Here is a 26,492-nt window from a genome sequence, read left to right as displayed (position 1 = left end):
TGAACACTGCTCATGAGCCATGGTGGAGCTTGTTCACAGCCGATGAGTAAGGGGATGTGGTGGGGAGGGTGAAGATCACATGTGAGAGCCATGGAGAGCAGAGTAAGAGATTAGCAAGGGTTAGTCATGGCCATACTCCCCCTTCCCCTGCCCACATGCCTTGTCAATGACAATCTTATCACCACAACAGACTTCAGTCAGACCAAAAAATAAACACCAAAAAACAAAACAAAACACACTCAGCAAGACACAAAGTAGAGAAGTTTGCTTTAGTGTTTGTTTTGGTAAAGAACTTGGGGGCATTTGTGTAGATCAGTCTTTGTAAGGACAGTATTCCTTGACTCCGTCAATACAAATCCATCTGGTGGACCTGATGCTTAAAGGCCCAAGTAAAAATGGTTATGGGGGATGGGGGGAAATGCTGCAGAAGGTCTGCAGGTTGTAGGAAGTCTGTAGACTTCAGTTGCCGGGCCTGGAGGCTCTCCAGCTTCCCTCTGTACCCGGGTCCTCCCCTCAGACAGTCAAAGGGATACTGTGCCTTGTAAGAAACTGCCACATATTCATGACATTCTAAAATAGGACTGTCACATATCAGAGAGAAAGAGAAATCGTTGGGCTGTGGCTCCCTGTGGAACTAATGTGGCTCTGACCCTCTGAGGCAGTGGGATGAGGCGGGTGAGGTTACGTTACCTTCCTGGACACAGCAAGGGCAGAAGGAGAGAGGTCTACGCCGTGGAGTCCCGCCACTGGGCTCAACTTCAAAAAGGACCAAACAAGGAAGAGGAGGAGGAGGAAACGGAGAAAGACAAAAAAGGAAGAGGAAAAGAGGAGGAGGAATTTGGAAGTGGAAAGGGACAGGGTGAGGGTGAAATAAAAAACAAGCAGAGGACAAAAAGCATAAAAAGTGAGAAAGGAACAACAGGAGGAAAAGAAAAAATACAAGAAATGGAGAAGCAGAAACAGGGGAAACAAAGTCTACAAATGAATTAAGTCCTTTTTTCAGCACAGAAACTGAACAAGAGCGGGCTCAGGCATCAGGAGCAGTCACTGATATGGGTGTGACTTGAGGGAAGGATGGTGGGGTCCTCCTAAAGATGCAGGTACTCCTTTCATGAAGCAGAAGCTCACAACCAAGTGGGCTGTGCCTTCCTCTTCTATTCCTTACTGGTAGCATGTGAAATTTAGGTGGCCTTCATGGGTGTTGAGCTCCCTCCTCAAAAATGCCCAAAGCCCCTGGGTATGTCTGCCTACCTCTGTAAAACACTGTCTTGAATATGGGGGTAATATTGTTTCTAGGTAGGAAAGTGGTGCCAACCAAACCTAAGTGAAATATTCTAAGATGTGCTCAAAATTAAATTAACCTTAGATAAGTCTTAAGGGGCAATGAGGGGTCTGCTACCTTCTGGTGCTGTGTCTATAGAAAGGACCTGAGTCTATGGAGGCAGCACCCTAACTGTTGGTGGGCCTGCAGAGCTCTGGCACCTGCAGTGTTCAAATTCTGAGCCAGGACAATTTTGGGAAAATGTGGACACACAGAAGTGACTTCCATTGGTTTGTATCACTATCCCTTCCACATGCCAGGGAGAGCCAGCCACCCCACCTTTTCTTCTGGCCTTTCCATTTCTTGGAGGGGTTCAGTGTCACAGCTGGGGGATGCTGTTGCATTTAGGATCAAGAGGGGTGTGCTGACAGGACAGGCCAATAACTCACACTAATGATGTTGGTAAGAGTGGGGCAACTGAGAGGAGACAGTGTGCAGAGAGACATCTCCAGACCAGTTGTAGGGGAGACCTGATGGTCACTCAAGGAAGAGGGAGAGGAGCTGAGCAAGGGACCATCACAGAACCACAGCAGCACACACAGGGGACAGTGAAGTCCATGGACAGGCTTTGGTGGGGATCAAAGGGGAAGGGCTGCATGGGTGGCTTATAATGAGAAGGGAGTTTAGGTCAACAGGAGGGCCAAACAGACAAACCATTCTACTTTGCAATGGAATAAATGCAGGGATCACTTTTTTTTTTTTTCCTTCTCAGACCTTCGCCATTCTGCACAGTGCTTTGTACAGTCAATTTGATACCGGGTACAACTTTAATACGAAAGCCAGATACAGAAAACGGGTGTGTGAAATGCTGATTACATTCAGTGTTCTCAATAGATCAGACCATGACCAGCTGATGCCTGGTCACATGGGAGGAGGATTTCGTTCTTTAAAAACTTTGTTTGCCTTAGAGCAGACTTATATTCAAATTTCTTGGTTTCAAAATGTAGAGTCTGTGTTGAGGTTCAGAATACCTGGATAAATCCCTTAAATAAAATGTCAATAAACCACTTCTGTTGCTTCCTAGAACCAAGGTTATATGTGAAAAGGCTGTGTGTTGTGCAGTAGAATAGCATCCATATTGATTAGCAAGGACAGTGACACAATATACAATCAATACACATCCAAAATCAAGTAGGAACAAGCATATGCATGTATGTGTGCATTTCTACTTTTTGGACATCACAAAATATAGCCTTTATCTCCTTTTATATAGATCACATTCCTCTTATACCCTTTCTGATATAGTGTACAACTTGAGATAACAAGATATTGAAAACAGAAATTAGGAAACAAAATTAGAAAAAGGGGGCATCAGGTAAAGCATGTGTTTAAAAAAAGAAAAGGAAAGGGGGAAGGCACTGTGATAACAAAAGGCAGAAGGAAGGGTATAGAAGACTGGAAGAGCTGGTCCCTCTTATCCCTCAAGGAGGAGGTGAGTAGACTGGTGCTTCAGGGCTGGTACTTTTTTCTTTAGTGTCCACAATTTCCACAATGAATTTGTACTGCTTTTATAATCAGAAAGGACACCCAGTGGATATTATTTTAGGAAGAAATAAAAGGGAAAACCCAATTGAATGGGGAGTTCCACACCGCAAGAGAATCTGAAAGGACACTCAAACGAGGCACAGGGGCACCAACTGATAGAAGTTTCTTTGCCTTTTATGGAGATGTGAGAAACAGATGATCTGGTTCATTGATTCTAAGAGCAAAGGCATCACCCTAAATAGAAGACCACCCCTACCCCTGGCCCTGTGCTGGGGATGCAATCCAGAGCCAAGCATATGCTATGCAAGCACTCTACCTCTACCACTCTATCTGAGCTACATCGCTAGCCCTTTTTATTTTGAGACAGGGTCTTGCTAATTTTACCAGACTGGCCTCAAACTTGTGATCCTCCTGCCTTAGTCTCCTGAATCATTAGGATTACAGTGTATGCCACTATGCCTGGTTTGTTTTTTCTATATTTCTATCTTCATCCTACTTTCTCATAAAGGTCTCTAAGATACGTTATCTCAACATGCTGTATCTTCTCCCCACATCCTACAAGTTAACAGAATAAAATGTTTTAGTAGCTAGAAAAATTAAGCAAACAAACCAGTTCTCAAGATATGGAGCATGGCTGTTCATCTGAAATGAAGACAAACCCCACTTTACATTTTTAGTACTTAAAATCCAAAAGGCCCTAACCCTGAGGCTGAGAGGTAGAAAAAGGTTTAGTGCCTTTCTTTTAGGAAGTAAGGTGATAATGAAGTCTGGTGGGGCCAAGAGCAAGGCCTAACTTTACTCACAGCCCAGAAAGCCTAGAGATAACTGTGCTGTGATGGGAGCTGACCTAAGGCTTTGTACTCCCGGTTCAGTCATTTGATTCTGCCTGGTTTTATTTAGCCCACTGGCTTCTACACTGGTGCTAATATCAGAAATAACTAGAAATACCTTAAAAAGATCATGGGCTTATTTTAAGACAAGGTGAGAGACTAATTACTTCATAAAATATGTTTACTGAGTACCTCTAATTAACCAGGCCCTATGAGGCCATCCATTAACTCTATTTTCTTTCTTTTTTTTTTTGGGGGGGGGGGCGGTACAAGGGATTGTACTCAGGGGCACTCAACCACTGAGCCACATCCCCAGCCTTATTTTGTATTTTATTTAGAGACAGGGTCTCACTGAGTTTAAGTTTAGAGTCTCACTAAGTTGCTGAGGCTGGCTTTGAACTTGTGATCCTCCTGTTTTAGTTTTCTAAACTGATGGGACTCGAGCCATTGCGCCCAACTAACCCCATTTTCTTTAAGAGCCAAAGCCGGGCACAGTGGCACACACTTGCAATCCCAGTGCCTTGGTAGGTTAAGGGAGGAGGAACATGAGTTCAAAGCCAGCCTCAACAACTTAGTGAGACCCTGTCTCTAAATAAAAATATAAAAATGGTCTAGGGATGTGGCTCAGTGGTTAAGTGCCCCCTCTGTTCAATCCCTAAATCAGGAACAAATTTCTGTTGTAAGATGAGGGTAGTTGCAGCAGGAAGGCAAGTTGGGTGGCCAGTCTCGAGGAGGACAAAGAGGAAGCGGATGATCAGGGAGCTGGCCTGCAGCTGAGAACTAGCCCTGGGATCTGCCTCATCTTAGAATCCATCTCCGCCATCATCTAGGCCCCTAGATCCTCCCTGTGAGACAAAGGAACCACCACCACATGCTTAAAGCTGGAAAGGTCTCTTTAGCCAGTACCTGGCAGACCCTGGGAGGGCTTATTAATGGGGCATCTAGATCTGAGAAGTCCCAGGGATTATAGCATGTGTCACTGTGGCTGCCTCTATTCTGTCTTGTTCAAGTTACATAATCTGTTGCATTGCCTCAGAACTCACTGGCCAGGTACTAGAGTCTCTGTTCACAGAGACATTATAAGGAAAATAGGCTTTTTATGAGCTAAGTCACCATTTATAACTATAATTCTATGGGAATAAAGAATTCTAAATAATAAGATTGTAAACATTATAGAATATCATCCTTTTATAAGTTGGAAGTTGGCTCATAACATCTTCCTTTTTGATACACTAGAACTTGAGCTAGATTACTCCCTTTTCAGCTACACTTTAGGTAGCTCAGTGGTAGAGAATCCTTCTACCACTGAGCTACCTAAAACCTCATCTTTTTGGTTTTGACTTCCTTAAGGTCTCTGAACAACTTCCTCCAAGGTGTCAGGGACAGGCAATAGGCATGCTTATTTCTTAATTGCATTTTGAGGTTCTATTTTCCTACCACATGATCTCTACTCAGACTGTGTATCCCTCATCTTGTCTGAGGGGACTTGCATTTCTTCTTTGTTTTGCAGAAAGGCACCATGTTTACTGCTAAGGAATCCAATGCCTTTTAATCCAATTCAGTGATGTCCACCTTTTCCTCAGAGACCCCAGGGGTTTTCCCCAGTCATTACTATGCTCAGTCACCCAGATTAAACCTGCAGAGAACAATATGTCCAGAGTTGTAAGAATTTCTTTTCCTTTTTCCTTGTGGTGCTAAGGATAGAAACCAGGGCCTTGAACATGCTGGGCAAGCATTTTGCCAGAATCACACACTCAACTCAGGAGAATTTCTTTGTGATTCTCATGTAAGAAAAAAGAAATGGGGCTATAATTGATTTTTTTTTTTTTTTGCAGTATTAGGGATTGAACTGAGGGATGCTCTATCACTGAGCTACATCCTTAGCCCTCCATATTTTTTATTTAGAGACAGAGTCTTACTAAGTTATCCAGGCTGCCCTTGAATTTGTGATCTTCCTGCTTTAGCCTCCCAAGGAGCTAGGATTATAGCATGTGTCACTGTGGCTGCCTCTATTCTGTCTTGTTCAACAAGTTACATAATCTGTTTTTTTTTTTTTTTTTAAATCTTATTTGTTTTTGGTGGGGTTCTTTTTTTTGGTCTTTTTTGGAACTGGGGGTCGAACCCAGGGCTTTGCGAATGCAAGGCAGACGCCTTGCCACTGAGCTATATCCCAGCCGTCAAGTTACATGATTGGCAAAAGCTTTCTTGACTAAGACTATATTCAACTATTCTCACTCTCCAACCCAAAAAACCCATTTGCCCAGCTAATGGCATGCCCTAGCACGCAGCAGCCTTTGTGGGCAATAACAAACACTGAGGCCTTATCAGGGCTGTGGAATGGTGAGAAGGCTAGCAGGTCTAGCCTACATACATATGACAGGGCTGGGGAGATGCCTGTGCTACAGAAAGCTCAGTGCAGAATGAATTTCTAGACTCTGAGTGTGTGGGGTGGGGTGGGGTGGGTGGAGTGAAAGTAAAAAACAAAAGGTTCATTTAAGAACTGAGATCCAATACATACAGACACATGAATGTTGGAAAATGTTGGTAATTTCAAAGTTCCTAAGCAAAACTAGCCAGGCTAATGCTCAGCATGAGCAGAGATGCAAAAATCTACTAACATCAAATTAAGAGAAGCAAATAGAACTCAGAAGGTGGGAAGGGACAAGGCCTGGGGTAGGCCTCCCTGTGCCTCCCACCCCAACTTCCTGGCAAGAATGAAAGATCACTTTCCAGGAATTCATGTTATATTTCTAAACCTTCCATTTCCCTATGAGACATATAAATCAAGAGGTAAGGTCCTGTAAAATCAGGTGTGGGTCTTTTTAATCTAAAAATTTCAGAAGAAATATAGTTTTTCTTTATATTTTTTTTTCAGAAAAAAATATAGTTTTTCTTTTATTTATCTGATATAGTGCAACAAAGCATGGTGGATTGGGCTGCACCTGTTCTGTGTTCTCCCAGAAGAGGAGGGAAAGACAATGGCCACTGCAAACCCTTCATTTCTGGACCAAGGGTCATTATGTCTCTGTAAAATGGTTTATTTTCTTTTCAAATCACAAGATCCAGCTATTTGAGGAAGTGAAATCTTTATTCTCTATACTCCATGGCTTAAAAGGAGACTAATTTTGGGTATTGGGGATTAAATTTAGGGTCTTCCATATGCTGCCATTGAGCTATGAACCCACCTCAAAATGAGCCTTTAAATAGTTAGCTGAAAGCCACTAAAGACCCCACTGAGGCACTGTGGTGGGACAGACAGAACACTAGGGGTCTGAACTCCTCTGAGCAGGATATGAAATTCCTAATAATCTGAGTGTTACTTAGAGCTCTGTATCATCCACATGAGAAACAAGATTGCTGCTATGACCCAGAAATGAGGTTGATATAAGGCCTTTTGGGGAGGAAAGGGTAGAACAGCAATCTGATTCTAACTACACTTCAAGCTCCAGATTCTAAAAGGTCCTCTCCCCTGCCCGCCCAGTATTAGGGATTGAACCCAGGGGTGCTCTATCACTAGCAGCATCCCTAGCCCTTTTTATTTTTAATTTTGAGACAGGGTCTTGCTAAGTTGCCAAGGCTGGCTTCTGACTTGCAATCCTCTTACCTTGGCTTACTGAGTTGCTGGGATTTACAGATGTACTCCACTATGCCCAGTTCAAAGGGTATCTTTTCCCCACTTGATTAATGAATATTACCAACTGCCCCGAGAAGTAAACATCAGTAGAAACTGAACAGGGATCTAACTGTGGTATTTAAGCTTCCTCCTGGGGCTTGGTGAGGACAGGGCCTGGTGACCTTCACCCTGTGCCTGGTGTGCAGAATGACTCCCTTCACAAAGGAATGTTTCTTCCATACTTCATTGATAGGCAGTAGCAGCAGCCTATACCGTGAGCAGAGCTCACAGGAAGAGTCTGAACATTACATACAAGTGAGAGTGCACTGACAAAAGGGGAAGTGATGATAACCAAGTAGCAGGGGTCATAAGGTGTCTGATGGTAGGGTACTTTATAATTTGGAAGAAACACTAAGTTTTTTTTCTTTCATATATTTCATTTTCCCCTGGAATTTGTTGGCATTCTAAATCCAAAGAGCTAAGAGCTGTTGTAAAAACGGCCTACTGCATTTTCTCAGTTGAACAGTGGGGGTGAAAAAACAGAAGAGACATATATGAGACTCACTGTGAGGCAACAGCAGGGCTCCAACTGGGAAGGCCAGGCAAGCATGAGCTCAAAGAAGTGGGCTTTGAGAGCTCCTTCTACAAGGTTCTAAATGTAATAATGTCTTCTTGCGCATTAAGATTTATTTAGAATTGACATTACCATTGCCCAGGAAGTGTTAGGAGGAGTGGGAAGGGGACTGGGGACATTAGACAGGGAATGGGATAAATGGGATCTGTTAAGTAGGGTGTAAGCATCAGCCCTTTTTCAGCATCAATGGCCATGAGTGTGGAGATCCCTCAATACTCCAAAAGCTCCAGGAGCCTATAGAGGGGTGGGATCCATGGGATCAAGGGATCAGGGACACAGAGAACAGAGACCACAGTCCCACCTATCCAAGGAGCCAAGGGCTCTAGCTGCCGGTGGGTGGAGGTACTCTAAGGATATGGCACTGTCCTATAATAGGAATCAGAATTACAGCCTTGGTCCTCCCCACCCCACTCCTTGGCAGTGCTGGAAATGGAACTCAGGACCTTGTACATGCCAGAAAAATGCTCTATCAGTGAGCCATACCTCCAGTCTTGGCTTTGGTTTTAAAATGAATGAGCCAAGAAATGATTTTCTTAAAAGGATGGTGTTGGAATAAAAAATGAGAGAATTATCTTCACCAGCTCTTTTTTTTTTTTTTTCAGGCCAAGCTAGAAGCACTGAATCTCTACGGAAAGAGCAAGAGACTGGATTGCTTGATCGAAGACAGGGAACATAAGAAAAAGAAAGTGTGCAAGCTTTAGAATGAAAAAAATAAAATTGCTACTATCTGCTGAAAAAAAAAAAAGACAGGGAACACTAAGCAGGTGCAGAAACCCTGAACCCCTGCTTGACATTCCTGCCACATGGCAGCTTTCAAGGAGAAAAGATGCCCAAAGTTTAGAAACAAGACTCATAGATTGGTTATTTCTCTAAGCCAAAAAAAAAAAAAAAAAAAAAAGATAAGTCTTATACAGAAAAACAGCAAATATACTGTATTCCTTTCAGCTAGTGGATCTCTGGTTTTAGAAGCCACATGAATCAGCTGCAAGGTCTGCTAAAACACAAGATACCATAGTCTCATCTGCAGAGTTTCAGATTCAGAAAGTGTATGATGGAGCCTGAGAATCTTCATGTCTAAAAAGCCCCCAGGTGATGCTGCTGCTGGTCTAGAGACTACATTTTGAGAACTACTGCCTGAGGCTTCTCCTGCCTTCATCTAAAAAAGTATAAAGTAAGACACAGGATGTGACAAAGAGGAGGGCCATCATTATGGACATCTCTACTTATAAACTCAAGTCTAATGAACTTGGGTCAAAATCACAACAGTGAAGCCTTTTGCATGCACTGGGATCTTTTGGGGGATACATGAGCCTACCCTAATGAAAATGATTGAGGCTGAGTTCTTCATGTTTGTGTCTTCTTTTTTTTTTTTTTTTTCTTTTTTCTTTTTTCAGTGCTGGGGATGGAATCCAGGGCCTTGAACATGCTAGGCAAGTGCACTACCACTGAGCTATATCCCCAGCTCCACGTCTGCCTCTAAAGTGTGATTGGCAGTGAGCTTCATAGTAGATATGATACCTACAAGTTATGAAAGATAAGATTCAGGACAAAATTTGTGTTGGATTTGAGTGTGTGTGTACCTGCTATCAAACAACCAAACAAGGGGACTAGCAAAGGGACTGCAAGGTTGTTGAGGTGGGGTAGATAAAGTCTTATTATGAGACATTAGAAAAATTCTGGGCAGCAAAAGCTATCTTAAATCTTCCTCTGGAGTATATATGGGCAGCGGAGAGGATCTGACATGCTGCTCCTTTTTTTTTTTTTTGGTGGTATTGGGGATGAAACCCAGGGTCTTGCACATGTAGGCAAGTGCTCTACCACTGAGCCTGGAAAAGGGTTTGTGCTTTTGCCATTTGGTTATCAGGTTGGTTTCTTCTTGATATTTGTGAGGAAGGACTGGGAGAAACGAAGGGGAAGGGGATTAGTACCAGCAACAGTTGCTGCTATACATACCACCCAGATGCAAGTCGATGAGGTCACTGTAATAAGACTCTCCCCAATAGTCTACAACAAGGAATTGGTGAAGAGAGAGTTATTTGACCAGATGACCTTGTTGTCCCCCACACCCAAAGCCATCAATGACATGAAGCATACGAAACATGCAGATATAGAGCAAGACGGCAAAAAGGAACAGATAGAAAGCATGCATGTCTATAAGTGCATTATATGCACACATGCAGGCCATCTCTGTGTACCTCATGGTGTGAAAGGGGATTAACTAAAATCAGTGGGGGCTCAGTAAGGACAAAAGTAAGGACAAAAGGCTTTGGCTTTGTTGGGAAATCTGACCCTACAGGAACTCAGTCTTATCAAAGAAGATTTAAGAAGTTCAAGAGTGGATCAGGGGCTATTACTTCCTACTTATTTCTGAACATTAAAAACCCCAGGCTGAGGACCCAAGATGTGAACACCCTAAACAAGCCCTGGAAGAGTCCCAACCCTTGGGTTTAAACACAAGAACTCCTGTGTATGGCCCCATTAGTGACGATAGCACACTCCTTGCAAAACCACGCTGCTGGAGGAGCTTAAGATGGAGGTCCTGTCTCTTCTGAGGTTTAGTCTTATAACTTTAGTCAGCCTTCTGGAAATGAGCTGAGTCTTATGCAGATTTCTGAGTCTGCAACTATTTGCCCTGAGGCTCTTGGAGGTCTGCTGGCCACCAGCACTCTTAGCCAGCACTTTTAGCTCCTGTGGTAGCCCAGCAAGGCCTGAGATGTAAAGTCTGGAGCTGAGCACTGGGTTTGAGCAGGTGATCCTCATCTCTCCAGAACTGTAAGGAGGTACAGAGCACAACAAAACTCAGTTGCTATTGTGTCACCCTTTCTCTAAACCTCACATTCTAAAAGCTGATCTTGGCAGCCTTTTTATCCACATGGGGTTTCCTCTTCAAGAATGGACATACATCTGAAAACTGAATGCAATCCTGCAAAGTCTTCCCAGCTCAGGCTCAAGGTTGATCCAGTGGTTTTAAGTTTGAATCAGTGTTCCAGAAACAAAAAAGTGACCTGGATGTCCCAGGACCAGAAATCACATAAAAGTCTTGGTCTTGTTCTAGGTTGAAAGCTCTGAAACTAATTCTTGAGCTCTGAATATATAGAAGCCTTTGACAAATAGAGATTAACTGGGTAGCAAGTCCGTATCAGATCTCTTCTCTGGAAGGGCAGGTTGGCTAACAAAGTCTGACCCCTCAGACACAATGGAAGCTTGAGACCATCAAGTGAGACAGAATGGCAGATTTGGCTGGCTTGGTAGTATAGCCCTTAGGGATGGGGCTGACCAGCATGTTGGAAAATTCCAGGTTTTGGACTCAGCTGAGGATATTTCTTCAAGGTTCAACTAGGTGCAGTGAGACTAACAAGGATGCAATGCACAAGCAGAAAAGAGTGGCCAATGTGCACACTTAGCTTCAAAGATGGTATCTGCCGAGTAGGAATATGTCCACTGGGAAGTGACATTAGGCCAGCCTTGGAGGGGGTATATTGAAATAAGAAAAAGACAATATATTTGGAGATAAGTTATGGTAGGAGCACTATATCTTGAGAGTTAACTAATGTAGTGGCACCCCCTTTCTCTACAGAAAAGTCTTAACTGGGCTTCTCCAGAAATCTTCACCATGGCTGATCTTGGGACTTTCAGCAAAAGAATCTCTGCAAAAGAGTTCAATATAGGTACACTTCCTACTTTTGTGTTGCCCTGTTTTACTTGGCCACTGGCTGGGAAGATACCAGCACTCCAGTTGCTGGACACCCCCTTACTAGTTTTTCACAAATATATCCAGTATAGTAGCTTGTAGAAATGTGCAATCAAATCCTCTGGCCTTGAGCTGCGCTCCACAGAGATGTCTACAGTTTCAAGATAAGTTATCAACTGCACTCCATGGTAATAGCTGGCAGGGGGAGGAAAGAAAGGGGACAAGAAGCTCTCTCCTTCTCAGGTGTTGTCCTTGAAGGGTTAACTTGCCCAAAATAGTGAAAGAAAAAGCTGCTTTTACGTGAATTTCTGCAGACTGTGAACTTCTGAGCCCCTCCCCTTACATGCTGGGCATAAACTCTGAAACTACCTGAATTCGGGGTTTAGGGGATTGATTGATTACAGCAAAAGCTTTGCCCTCTGAACCTGTCTACAGCCAAATAAAACTGTTTCCTGCTATCTTCGGTGCCTTGCCTCGTCCGTCACTACAACACTAAATGCATCATGGGGAAATATCTCAACAGAGTTACTGAGGTGTATCTTTAGAGAAAGCACAGACTTCATTTTGGTTAAAGATATTTTGGCAAAGTCTCATCTACAGGAAGAAGTTGGATTAGAACAATGATTTTCAAACTTCTGCGGAACCCTAGGGTTCTTCACAATGTTCTAGGGATCTTCCAAGAACCTCAAATGCTTTTAACTCTTTAAAAACTGTTGAAAAGCCACACCATACTCAATGCTTCATATGCCAACTTTTAACCCATTGAACGAATTAATTTGTGCAGCCAGGTGAACTTGCTTTTGTGGGGCCCTCAGGACCAAGTTTCTTCTGCTTCCTGTGTGCAAGTATCTGCATTCATTGTAAATGTGTTGGTAAAAAAGAAACTATGTAATTCATTTAAATCCTGGCCTGCAAGTATAGTGATGCCAGCCTCTCAGAGCATGCATTTATAAGCATGGCACTAAGGGTGATGACACATTATGTCATGATATCATAGTGAATCTGGGTTTCTTGCTTACTCTAGGAGCATCTTTGATTGGTTCTTTATTAGGAATATGAGTTTTGTTAGATTTGCTAGTGATTCAACTTGGAAAAATGCTACTGTTCTGTTTTAAAAATTCTAGTAACTACATCTTTAAATTGAAAATACCCTGAGAGTTCCAGGTAAGTCATTAAAAACACACTGTTGCTATTTACAGCAACTACTGGTGTATATAAGGTTGTTCTCATCTTTGTTCCCACAAATGAACTGGATGCTGGTGCAGCTCTTCACCATATCCTGTGTTGTCACGTTTTTGTGTATATGTTTTAACTTTTTAGGGCAATTATTTTTTATTTTAACTTGAATTTATAATGTTGTAAAAGGGCTCTTCTGCTAAAAGCAAGTTTGAAAAGCACTAACTTATATGACATTCAGTTGTACACGGTCATGAAAATGTAATTTATCTAAACAATTGAAAAGAATAATTTTGGTAAAATCCTCTGCCAATTTGGTGTGTGTGTGTGTGTGTGTGAGTGTGTGTGTGTATGTGTACTGGGATGGAATGCAGGGTCCTGCATTATCTAGGTAAACTCTACCATTGGGTCACACCCCAGTCCTCCTCTGTCAATTTTTAATGGTGTTATTTTCTGGCCCTTATTCAGCAGCTGGAATAACATGATTGTTACAGAAATGCTGAAGTATTGCTGTAGACTCCAATTGCATGCAGCTGACAAGGATTTGAGTTCTTTACAGAAACCATCAACCCAGATGGCAACCCTCTTCCCTGAAACTCAGAATCTTGTAAGGAGGGGTATAGTCCCCCTTTTCCTGGGGAACTCTTACCCTGAATGTATGTGCATACACCTGTGGAGTTATTCTCGCTATGTATTGTGAGATCTACTTATTACTTTCCATTTTGGCAGAAGTGATCGATGAAATAAAAAGCAATGATGAGTTCAGGGTCCCTCTTGGTATCTTCTGCAAGAGGTAAGCAAGGAGGGTAGGGCCCTGTGGGTCTACTTTAGTTGGCACAGGACACCTCTGGAGGGCTAACTCCCTCTGGGGACAGTTTGAATAGGAAGCCAAAAGAGTGTGCAGGGCAAGGAAAGGAGTCCCGCAGACTGGTGGGGGACATCATGGTTTATTGGGAAGGCTGAGGACCCTTCTAAGTGAACCTGGACCTCCACTTCTTGGCATTGGAGCCAGTGCTTGCCAGGTGGTAGCATCCCAGTCTTCTAGTTTTCTGGATACTAAGTGGTTCAAGTTTTTGCATTTCCTTTGGTGACCCAGACTTCAAGGGTTAAGTCCAGCATTAGGTGAGGCACAAAAACCAAGAACATCCACATCCTCATCTTTCTCTACCAGCCCTTTTCACCTGAAGGTCATCACTGACCTACTGATAAACTTCAATTTCTGGGCCTTAAAGGGCCTGACAAGGGGGACCTGCTTCTATGCTTCATCCCCACTCCCCAACACATGAACTTCAATCCTATAGAATCCATCTTGATACCAGGCATATACCATAAGGCCAGCTCATTGGTCACATGGCTGCCCCTTACCAGTTCTTCTTCAGTTCCACACACAGTTTACCTGCCACGAGATGTACCACCCTGTTCCCCTCTGCCACTCTAGAATAAGGAGGTGGTAAGAAGCCACTGCCTTTCTTTATCTCAGCCTCACAATCTGCATGCTGAGCCTGGAGGCCTTCGTTTTCTTTTGTAAAGAGATGGAGGTTCCTCATCTAGGGACTGGATGAGACTCTAGATGCCTGAGAAAGCAGAGATCAGTCACTCCATGCCTGAGGCTGGGGCTGACCCAGTGGATGCAAGGTCTTGAACTAGCAGAGTTTCCTAGGCTTTGGTCCAGAGATGACTTTGGTACTCCCTTGCCTTCTCTGTGCCTAAATGCATAGAATAGACTCCTGGGAGCAGTAGACAGGACTGCATTACATTCTTCAGCATTTCCTTTTAGAGTGGCAGTCATAAACCACAGGCTCTCACAGCTGCTCCTGGTGTCTACCCTGTGCCAGCACATCATGTCCCCACCCCCTGTCTCTCCTTTAGTGAACATCAAGCCTGGGCTGAGCCTGGGAAACACAAGAGTATCAAGAGTACCTGTAAGCTCCACCCACAGGAGATGATAAGGGCTCTAAAGCTTGGGCAGGAGGGGCCCAGAACACTAAGGACAGGAGGAGCATGTAGGGGAACAGCTGGGGTTCTGCTCAGTACAGTTCTGTGATGGTTCCTTGTGATACAATCTCCCTCATTCACAGGCATTTTTTTCCCCCCAGGGAAAATGATGGAGTGCGAAAGGAGGAGGAGAAGGAAGAGGAACAAACCCAGAGTTTGCAATCAACAGATGATGGGGGCCTAAGATTTTGTTCTGTTGGGAAATGGCAAGCTGTAAGATGGGCTATAGAGCAGGACTGGGCCTCAGGGCTGCCCCAATGCATTTTTCTTTTGCTTAATGGAAAGCCCCAGATGTGATGCAGGGACCCAGAAAACCCCACTGAAGGAGGAATGAATTTCACGTGATGCAAAACTGGCTTCCCCAGTGGGGAATATGGGGTCTCCTTCAGAATAAACTTCCTCACAAGGACCCAGACTGTACCTGCTTCACCTCGGAGTGCTTTCTCCACTGCAACCCCTCTCTCTTCCAGCTGCCTCTGCTTTTCTTCCACCTGCTCCAGCTGCCGTTGGATGATCTGTCAAAAGACAGCAGTATGAGCACTCAGCTTTCTAGTTTTCAGGAGGAAAACTAAACTTGGCAAACTCAAGGAGGGAGAAAGAGAAGTTACGTCGAGACGGTGGAAAGAGCTCTAGTTCATGGGCTGCATCCCACTTGGATCTGAATCCCCCAGGGCCTTGTTACTTAGCAGACTCTGGGCCCACTGTTCTAAGTTCATAGAATATGGAAGCAGCTGAAGCAGATGTCAGCCCTCTCTAGGGCAGTTAAAGGGCAGGAGGAAAAGAAATTCCTGCAGGAAGCCTTTAATACTATTACCTCACAATTTCTTTCTTTTTTGGGCAGGATACTAGGGACTGAACTCAAGAGCACTTGACCACTGAGCCACACTGCAGCTCTATTTTGTATTTTATTTAGAGACAGGTTCTCACTGAGTTGCTTAGCGCCTTGCTTTTGCTGAGGCTGGATTTGAACACATGATCCTCCTATCTCAGCCTCCTGAGCTGCTAGGATTACAAATATGGGCCACCGCATCCGGCACCTCAGAATTTCTTTCTTTTTTGACACTGGTGATTGAACCCAGGGATGTTTTACCATTGACTTATACTCCAGTCCTTTTAATTTTTTTAAGTTGGTGAGGTTGGCCTTGAACTCATAATCCTCCTGCCTCAGTCTCCCAAGTTCTTGGGACTACAGGTGATGCTACTTGCCGGGCTACCTCAGATCTTTCTGATAACAAGACTGCTAAACTGGATTAAAAATCTTGTCTCTACAGGTTAAAAAAAAAAGTATAGAATGGTCTAGGATATGAGGCCTTAAGACAGAGGCTGATACCTACAGGATAACTCTAACTTCTCCCACGAAGTCCAAAGTCCATGGTAGGTCACAAACTGATTTTTTCCCCCCCTTTGTACTACGTATTGGATTCAGGGGTGCTTTACCACTGAGCTATATCCCTAGCCCTTTTAATTTTTTATTTTGAGACAGGGTCTCTCTAAGTTGCCCAGGCTGGCCTCGAACTTGCGATCCTCTTGCTTCAACCTCCTGAGTTGCTGGAATTACAGGTGTATGACACTCTACCCACCCACAAACTGACTTCTGACACTATTGCTTACAAGTAAGAGAACTAATTGACTCTAAAATGACTATTCTAGACCACAGAATTTAGGAAACTCAAATGTGGTTCTTCCCTTTTTACTGATGACTTTGCAAAGATGGGGCCACTACATCTGCACTGAGCTGTACTTTGGGGCTGTCATCTCAGATGACAGGGACAACTCATCTGCTTCTACTCTGCCTTCTTCACCCTCCTTCCTTGTGGATAGGGGTCAACTGGGTGTACACAAAGATGTGGTCACATGGCTTTCCACCTGTGTGTTTTGTCTGTCTCACTGTCTGTGGTTGTACCTGGGCTCGGTGGAGCCGCTTGAGCTCCTCTTGCTTGGCCTGTCTCCGAGCTGCCTTCTGCACACGCCGGGTCAGCTTGGCATTCAACTCTTCTTCTGTGTAGGTTCTTGGCTAGTGGGAATAAAAAAGATCTTATCAGTCAGGTCTGAGATCAGTTTGTGCAGCAGCCTGGCAGGGGCATGGAGTAGACTGACTCCTAAGTGGGAACTGGTGGCTGGCATACACCAGTGTGAAGCTCCCCCACTGCAGCTTGACCAGAGACTTCCCTGGCACCTTTCCCTGTTGGAGCTCCAAATGCCGCAGGACACATCTAGATACCCCCAAGGTGAGACATTTCCCCTCTGTGACCAGGAAAGGAGGCTATGTGGGGAATGAGTGTTGGGAAGTTAGAGTATTAGGAGCCTCCTTTATCACTGAGATCACTTTATTTGTTTCCTATTTAAGGAATTCTGTGCTTTTTAAAGACATTGTGGGGGTAAAAAATGTAAGTAAAATGTTTCCCAAGCCTCATGCTTCTGAATATATGGGGAAGGAAAAAAAAAAAAAAAAGGATAAATCAGAATCCTTTTATTTTCTTGCTTGGAATCAAAAGCCACTTTCTTCAGATGAGTGGTATTCATGAGGTTCCTTTAAGAACATCTGAACTAGAAAAAACAGGAATGCTTCTATTTTAAATTTGGGGAAACCCCAAACCAATATAGGCTGAAGAAGGAACTATGGAGGTGACCCTTGATGGCCTCTGGGGATTGCATAGGCAACAGTTGCCACAAAAAGAAAGGGAGGAAGTGGCCTGGCCAGGTGGTTGTGGCTAGTGCCATCAAGAATGGAGGAGGTGACTGGGCAAATTTAATGCAGGTTGAAGGCTATGGGAAGAATCCCATGCTTTGCATAGACACTGGGCAACCCCTGAGAGGTACATGTTGGGGATTTGCCTTCATTCACAAGGCCATCTGTATTGTTTCTTAAAAAAACAAAATAAAACAAACAAAAAAACCAAAAACCAAAACAAAACAAAAAAGAAACCAAACTAGGAGATTTTACAGATTTTAAAGAAGGCTTCCAAATTCAACTCAAAGTCCAGGCTCTTTGTCTTTCCTCTAAGAGTTTTAAAGACAGTGGAGTGTCAAGTGAAGAGGCAACAGGCAGTCCTTAAGGACAGCTGTGGCATTCTAGTGCCCTGGGAAGCTCAGGTCTCAGTCCACAGAGCTGAGACAACAACCCCTCTTATTGTGGTGCCCAGACCCACAGGGGCAGCTCTGCCTCCCTCCCAGGCACCTGGAGCATTACCACATGCACTCCAGCCAGTGAAGAGCGGGTGTATCTCATCCTCCTTCTTCCTCATGACATAGCTAAAGGAGGTCTGGTGGCTACAGCTACATGCATGTATGAACACAGTTAGTGAGGATGTGGCCACAGGTCCTGGGCTCAGGTTGCTCTGGGTGGTTAATCACAGACAGGCATGCAATGATGACCAGCCATCAGGAATGAGATACTACCTTTGATGAATAGGATCTCCTGAATGCCAAGGCGTGTGGTACATAAATCGACTTTTAAGGGGATGGCAACGGAAAACAAAACAGAACAGTAATGACAATGATGATTTAAAAAATTAAAATGAAACACAGAAATGGAGTAAAATTAGAAGTTTAAAACAAACATACAGGACTTAAACATGATTATTTTCCACAATGTCACACAGGACTGTGCAAGGAGAAATCTGCATGTACAAACTGCATGTACAGCTGCATCTTAGTGAACACTGGTTTTGAGTAAGACTGGGGTTTACTTTTCTCCTGAGTAGAAACAGCCTCTTTATCATTCCCCCAAATCTTCTCTTTTCTCAGTATCCCTTTCTCCTTTAGTAACCCATTCCTTTACTTGTGGAAATTTAGAACACTTCCTGCTGCTCATGTATGGGGGTGGATAGAGGAGATTCCTGATGTCAGACACAGATAAGAGCGAAACGAGGTACTGAACCTCATACCCTCTCCCAAAAAGCTCTCTCCTGGCATGTTCCTAAACCACGGGACACAGGGATACAGGCTACTTCTTGATTATACCTGGTGAAGGGAACTGAAATAGCATAAATCACTGCTATTTGCCAAAAGTATTTCAGATAGCAATGTTAACTGACTTCTTTTTACTCCATTAAACATTGAGTGGAGCTGCTCAAGTACTGGGGTCAGTTACATTTGCTCCTCTGGTCTTCTTATCAGTTGTATTAAGTAGTTAGAAGGCCATCAGGGAGCCAGGGAGGGAGGTAGCTTGAGTCTGGTAGCCTATAGGATAAGGAGATTCTGAGAGCAACAAGAAGGCCTGCAGTACCCTGCTGCCTGTGCTGCTTCTGACTTTCATAACCATGACATAGTGGGGACTCACATTTCACATGCATATTATCCTGGAAAAGAATGAATCTGCCTCTCAGAATAGGCACCTTGCCTCAAACTCACTTCTTTCACAAAGCAGACTGAAAGGAAGATTTTCATGATTAGAAACAGGCTAGTTTTAAAAAGGGAAAGGACAAATGATGTCCTTGAATAGCATGGGAAGAACTCATAGTAGGATTATAGGTTAGGTAACTACACCTTAAAGAACAGCATGGACATCTGTACCTGGCTGCTGTAAATACTACGGGGAGAGGGCAGCACCCTCCTTCTCCATAATTTACCCATTTTTGGGACTGGAACCAATTCAGAATGAAATCATGACACAATTTTCATGTGCCCAAGAGATGAGGCCAGCCACAAGAGCTGACATTGTGGCTCTGAAACAGAAAGAGAGACCATCAGAGAGCAGGCCCAGCACCCTCGGATGGGCCAGGGTGGCCAAGAAACAGCCAAGTTAGTTGTATTTAAAGTCAGATGGAAGTAAAGAAAAGAGGTCAACATGAGTTATTTCTTGTTGGCAGGGCTGTAGGTGTTTTAAAAAATCCTGTACTTGCATTTTTCAAACAAAAAAGTTATTATTATTATTATTTAAAGATTTCTTTTTTAGTTGTAGAGGAATACAATACCTTTATTTTTTTATGCGGTGCTGAGGATAGAACCTAGTGCCTCACACATACTAGGCAAGCTCCCTACCACTGAGCCACAAACCAGCCCCAAAATACAAGTTATTTTTAGTTTTTTTTCCTTTATTATTATCAAAAGACCCTGTCACTTGCTTCACCAGTGCTTGACTCAGGGCTGTGTCTGAGATACAAGGGGAGCTATCTCTTCCATCTCTGCTACACAGTGGCTTTGTGGCTGGGAGCCTGGCCTCTTCATTCAAGCCAAATCCCATTTTTACTTTTAGCTCCCTTGCTCCTTATACTTCTTATTTATTTATAGTTTTCGGTGGACACACATCTTTATTTTATTTTTACTTGGTGCTGAGGATCAAACCCAGCGGCCTGTGCATGCCAGGTGAGCGCACTACCGCTTGAGCCCCATCCTCAGCCCCTCCTTATACTTCCTATTCTGAAAAATTTCAATCCTACAGAGACGTTGAAATAGAAAGAAAATGAATAGCTGAATACTGTCACTTAGATTTCCCCAATGTTAACATTTTACAGCATGTTTCATAGGCATGTGTGCATGTATGTAACCTTTATATTACATGCATACACACCTTTTTTGTTGTTGTTGGTACTTGGGGTTGAATCAGGGGTGCTTTACCATTGAGCCATTCAGCTGCATCCTCAGCTCTTTTCTGTTTTTTTTTTTGGTACCAGGGATTGAACTCAGGGGCACTCGACCACTGAGCCACATCCTCAGTCCTATTTTGTATTTTATTTAGAGGCAGGGTCTCACTGAGTTGCTTAGCACCTTGCTTTTGCTAAGGTTGGCTTTGAACTTGTGATCTTCCTGCCTCAGCCTCCTGAGCTGCTGGGATTATAGGTGTATGCCACAATATACAGCTATAATCTTTTCTTTTTCTGAATTATTTGTAGATACATAAACTTTCACCTTGAAAAATATTAGCATGTACTTCCTCCCTAAGAACAGAAACATTTTCCTACATGATTACAGTACCTCTGTCACTTGCAAGAAACTTGATGTTGATTGGATGATACATTTATACATACTACACCATTTATGATCAAATTTCTTTAACTGTTTTTTAAAAATATTTATTTTTTAGCTTTAGATGGATACAATATCTTTATTTCATTTTTATGTGGTGCTGAGGATCGAACCCAGTGCCTCACATGTGCTAGGCGAGCACTCTACCGCTTGAGCCACAACTCCAGCCCTCTCTAACTGTTTTAAAAGCATTCTTTATAGCTGTTTCTGTTCTGCCTTAGCCACCATGTCTTGAAAACATGGTGATCTGCTTTCACTTGGTCCACCTCCACGTCATGGCAGGAGCTGGGTTAGCAGCCTCGTAGGCCCCACCTTATCTTCCACATTCCCTATGTGATCTCTAGTGAATGGCCCTGTCCCTATAGAGTATGCCTGGTATGTGAGGTCTCCATAGTCCTGTGGTTCTAGGAATCTATAATGGGGTCCTTGACTCGCTCACAAGAATAGGGAAATGAATTTCTTTGTTTCTGGTGCCTGTGAGGCCCTAGGAAAGTCTGTCGTCCATGGGAGGTGGAATCGAGATAATGTCCTTGGCATAGCCAAATGTGGGAAGACTGCTGATCAGCATACTGTCAACATGCTTCATTAATTTGTGGAAAAGCAGTGGAGAAACTTGACCATAACAGCAATCACAGCTGTATGTTTTTTTTTTAAACTTTATTTTATTTATTTATTTTTTATATGGTGCTAAGGATCAAACCCAAGACCTTGCATGTATGAGGTGATCGCTCTACTGCTGAGCCATAACCCCAGCCCCATAGTTGTTTTTGACCAACATGACATGAACTATCTGAACATCTGCACAGTCACCATGGAGGTTAAGAGAAACATTCTCCTTTCTTCACAGACCTCCTTAAAAATCCCAAGACAGAGCTGGGTTTTGGCTCAGTGGTAGAGTGCTTGCCTAGCATGTGTGAGGCACTGAGTTTGCTCCTCAGCACCACATAAAAATAAATACATAAAATAAAGGTATTGTGTCCATCTACAACTGAAAAAAAAAAAAAAAGAATTCCAAGACATCCCCAATGTATTTAGAGACCTACATGCAAATCCAGAAGCAACCCTCAGTTCAGAACCAACAGTCCTACCCGGGAGATTCAGCAGGGGGTACTCAACAGGATGCACATAAACTGAACCCCCAAGGGAAAACATACAAGACTGCTAGGCCTTAACTCACTGCTGGCCTGGTAGTGACATATGAGACCTAACTCTGTAGATAGGTGAAGCAGGAGGAGACAACAGTCATTATAGGTTCTTCTAGGATAATACAGAAAGAGCTGATGCAGCCTTAGAGACAAACACATCAAGAATGAGATGGGAAGTAAGCTGACCATCTTTCTACAGTTTTCCAAGTTATTATTATTATTATTTTGGTACTGGAGATTGAACTTAGCCACTGAGTCACATCCCCAGCCCTACAGAGACAGGGTCTCATTAAATTGCTTAGCACTTCTCTTTTGCTGAGGCTGGCTTTGAACTCGTAATCCTCCTGTCTTAGCTTCCCAAGCTCCTAGAATTATAGGCATGTGCAACAACTTTGGGCTTGACAAGTTATTATTAATATTATTTATTATTTCTTGATACTTGGGATTGAGCCTAAGGTATTTTACCACTGAGCTACATCCCTAACCTTCTTAATTTTTTATTTTGAGACAGGTCTTACCAAGTTGCTAAGGGCCTAAGTTGCTGAGCTGGCCTGAAACTTGCAATCCTCCTGCCTCAGACTCCCAAGTTGTTGAGATTATAGGTTGTGCCACTGTGTCTGGCTCAGTTTTCCAAGTAATTAAGAACTGAATCAGGCTGGGAGGAGGAACTTGGAAGCAGGCTTCAGAAGGTATCTTTGTGAACTGGTACACAGAGAGGCACAGAACCACCATGGTCTTCTCTGGTTGGTGTACTGGCTACCAGTTTAAAGTTTTTGATGAAAAGGGACTCAAGCCAAAGTTCCAAAAGGCCTTGTCAGAAAAGCACATGAGGGTTGGGATTGTAGGTCAGTGGTAGAGTGCTTGCCTTGCATGCATGAGGCACTGGGTTCGATCCTCAGCACCACATAAAAATAAATAAATAAAATATTGTGTCCATCGACAACTAAAAATATATACATAAAAAAGCACATGATATTCTGGGTATATTTTTATTCAAAAAGGGAGGTAAGGGGCAGCAGGGCTATTACCCCTGGAAAGGTAATGTCTAGCTCTGTCTTAGACAGAGGGCAAGATGTAGCTGGGCTCACACAGAGCATCACTGCCCCTGTCTTGCTGCTGAGGCCTTTATGGATCTTAGTTCCCATATAAACACTGTTGTTGTCACATAGATGCCCCACTAGAACTTTCTCTGGTTCTCCCTCCTCCAACTTCACTGTATTGAGACAAAGCTATAAGACTCCTGGAAAACAAAACAAACAACAACAACAACAACAACAACAAAAAAAAACTAAATGAACACCAAAGGAAGCCAGTGATGAAGGGACTTTGTATATAGAGAACTTTGCTTCTTAGGAGACCTGAGTGGCCATACTTCCTAAGTTCTGGAGCAGCAAGAGAGCCCATGTCAGACCTGACACATACCCAAGTCAGTTTCTTAGATCAGTTCTTAAACAGGAAAACAGACAAACAAACAAACAAAACCCTCCTCTAATTAACAAATCTACCAAGCAGGCAGGATGATGAGGCCCACTCCTGTGTAAGCAACCTGGTCCCACCTCCTGTTCCACTGCCTGGTGCTCTATCCCAGCCTCTATGACCCTGGAGTGTGAGCAACCCTTGTCCCCTTGCCTGGATCCTGACAGATACTGCTCTGCATGGATTGCTGAGGAGAGAAAGAATAGACAGTGCCTGGCTGTTTCCTAAAGGCAACATAAAGGTTTCCATGTGGAATATCTCCAGCTTCCTTCACAGGAACTGAATGAGGGAACTCTTGCCAGGAAAGCAAATACCTCTCTCCCCTTTAAAAGGCCTGAGGGAAGACTTTTGTGGCTCTTCTTCTGACCCTGGTCCGGGATCAGCATTCCACTGTCTGCCTGCTGGAATCATAGAAATGCACTCACTCTCCACCCTGGTTTTAGATTGGCTTTCCCTGTTTTCTACCTTACCAGAGGCCAAGACTCGCCAGCCCGCCAAAGTCCTTCCAGCGAATGGACCCACCCACCTCTCTCCTGGACTTCTGGGAGGACCTCTCAAGGATGTCATCACTGGAGAGGTCTGAGTCCTCCGAGAAACTCAGCTGGCGCCGGAGCTGCAGCTCTGTGAGGTAAAAAGAGGCAGAGTGAGGGCAGTGACAACACTGACTTCCATGCTCATTCGAGCAGCTGGGGCAGATCAGCTGGAGGTTTGGTTTCAAGTTTAAGTGATTTTCCTCTTACATTGGGGTGCAATGAGCTTGGGCTCTGATGCTTATTCCTTCAGGGACACAGCCACTTGGAAGAGACAATAACTCTGGACACCTGTCTGGGACCACCAGGCAATGCCCTCTGCCCCACTCAAAAGCAGGCCCATTTTGGGGGTAATGTGACTTTAGGAAGGGTACCAACTTCCAAAGACTACCCTATCTAATTTCAAGCTGATTTTAGAGTTATTTTATGAGGCAGGAAAATGCTCAGGGCATTCATGGTTCAGTTCCCGTCTCTTAAGAACCTTTGGGCCATCAGCATGTGAAAGTGGATCTTTTTTTTTTAAAATAAAACTTGCTTTCAAAAAAAAAAAGAAAGTGGATCTTTTGAGAACAACAAAATGACCCAAGAATGTACCCCTTACACTCTGTCCTATGAAGGTCTCTTTGCTGCTGATGTACCTGCTCTTACAATAGGAGACATCCTGTGCTTGCCAGAGTCCACAGTAGCTCCGCTGGATGGGGTGCTGGAGGAGGACTTCTCGTCGCCCTTTTTCTTCTTGTCCTTCTTGTACCCAGAAAAGACTGACTTCCACAAGGACTTGGGTTTGGTGGCTGCTTCCTCTGGAAGGCGTGAGCTGGGTTTCTCTGTGGGTCGGCCCTCCCCTTTGGACTTCTTCTCTTTCTTGTTTCTGTGGGGGGAGAAGAGGGATGACCTCTTCTTGCTCTTCCCACTGGAGCCCTCAGAAGAGGTGACAGAACCATCTGGGCCCCCTGAGTCTGATGGAGGGGAGAGGACCTCCTCACTAGTGGCTTCATGCTTCAGAGTAGGCTCCTCAGAGCCTCTGAGACCTGGGGGTTTGGAGGATTCCGTCAAAAGTTGTTTGCTCTGGGAGGGTGCTGAGGAAGCCTTGCGGGACCTGGAGGCCCCAGCTGCCATCTCCATCTCCTGCATCCTACTCAGCTGCTTGGCCATGGCGTCTCTCAGTGCCTGGCTCTTCACAGACTTCTCCCGGGCTCGCATGCGTTCCTCAGCCAGCTCCTTAGCTTCAGGAGAGACCAAGGGCAGTCCCCTCTTCTGCAGCTGGGCACTACCCTCCAGAGAAGGCAGCCGTCCATTCTCTTTGGCCAGGGGTGGGTGGAGGGCCTTCTCTGGGCGGGTCCAGCAGGAAGGGGGTGTGAAGAACTTTTCCTGCAGACTTGAGTTCTCAGTTTTGTCATCATAGGTGTCCTCCACATCATCAGCAAAGGGGATTTCATCCACACTCTCTACAAATGACTTCCGCACTTCCTCCTTGGGGGGTTGGGCAGGCTCTCGTGGGGGCCGCATAAATGTGGCAGGTGGAGGAGGTGGGATAATGGAGGATTTTGGCTCAGTTTCTTTATGCTCAAATATCTGATAGGGCTTTCTTTGGAGGGTGGCGGGCTCCTCATCTGGGGGTGGGGGTGGCGGTGGGCTTGAAGGTGGGGTGAGCATGGTGGAGTCTGAGGTGTTGAAGCTCTGGCTGCCCAAGGTCTTCATGTTTGAGGAGCTCCCATGAAGGCCCAGGCCAGAGCTGCTGGACAGATCCCTCCGCTCTTCATGGGAGCTTCTCAGCTCTCTGTCAGATGGAGATTTGGGAGTCAGCAGGGAGGGCTGCTCACCATCTGACTTTGGCAAGCCCAGCCTTTTAGGAATAGATGGAGGTTTCAGAAGATGAAGTCCTTCATCCTGAGGGGACTTCTCAACTGAAAAGGATTTTAGGGATATTGGCTTGAAGGCAGGTGAGGGGAAGCTGGGCTCAGGCCCTTTCTTTCGCTCTACAGGTGTGAGTCCCAGACTGCGGCGGATTTCAGCGCTTTTCATCCAAAACTCCTCCACCAGGTCACTCCGTTTCAGGGCTTCATCCACAGCAAGAGGGCTGTCCAGTCTGTTCTTGGGATCAGCTTGGCTCTTCACAGGTAAGGGGACCAGAGGGGTAGAAGCTTTGGCTGGAACAGGCTGGAAGCGTATGGGGGACTCAGTGGGGGATGGGATGGTGGCCTCTGAGGAAGGCTGAGGCTGGGAGCAAATAGGGAGCTGGGTGGAAGGGGATGCAGAAGGGGCCACCTGAGCCACAAACTGTGAGCTCACAGGTGAGGTAGGTGTCCTTGGTTCTGGCAGAGATACAGGCTGCGACCGGATGGGAGGGGGTGCAGTCTTCTGATCCGGGGGAGCTTCAGCTTTGGGCTTCTCTTTGGGGAGCAGAGGGTCAGGGAAAAAGCGCTCCTCAGGGGATTTCATCTTGGTGGCAACAGAGGCAAGTGGGGTTTGGGGTCCCTACAGAAAGGGAAGACAGAAGCTGCTTAGAAGTGAATGTTTTCATGGTCAACAACATTCTTTATGGAATTTTCCTCTCAAAGGGCCTGTGTATGTTGAAATAAATTTCTCTCTCTATCGTTTTATGTATGATTCAAATGGCTCCAGGAAAAAC

At 44.5% G+C, this 26,492-nt stretch overlaps 1 protein-coding gene across 9 annotated transcripts in view; it reads right to left on the bottom strand.

The window, feature by feature from the left end:
- Mical3 (microtubule associated monooxygenase, calponin and LIM domain containing 3) overlaps window positions 1-26,492 on the bottom strand; it is a 203,541-nt gene that overhangs the window by 5,940 nt on the left and 171,109 nt on the right. For all 9 annotated transcript variants that reach the window (XM_071610264.1, XM_071610263.1, XM_071610266.1 and 6 more), the window contains 4 exons: window positions 24,502-26,338; window positions 23,860-23,954; window positions 16,649-16,759; window positions 15,167-15,260 (listed from right to left, as the gene is read on the bottom strand). In XM_071610264.1, coding sequence (XP_071466365.1) covers window positions 15,167-15,260; window positions 16,649-16,759; window positions 23,860-23,954; window positions 24,502-26,338 — 2,137 coding nt within the window. The remainder of the gene's footprint in view (window positions 1-15,166; window positions 15,261-16,648; window positions 16,760-23,859; window positions 23,955-24,501; window positions 26,339-26,492) is intronic.

This window comes from Marmota flaviventris, chromosome 3 (genome assembly GCF_047511675.1).
Source record: "Marmota flaviventris isolate mMarFla1 chromosome 3, mMarFla1.hap1, whole genome shotgun sequence".
Taxonomy (NCBI): Eukaryota; Metazoa; Chordata; class Mammalia; order Rodentia; family Sciuridae; genus Marmota; species Marmota flaviventris.
Note: the sequence above shows the minus strand (reverse complement) of the source record. Positions and strands in the feature narration are given on the sequence as shown.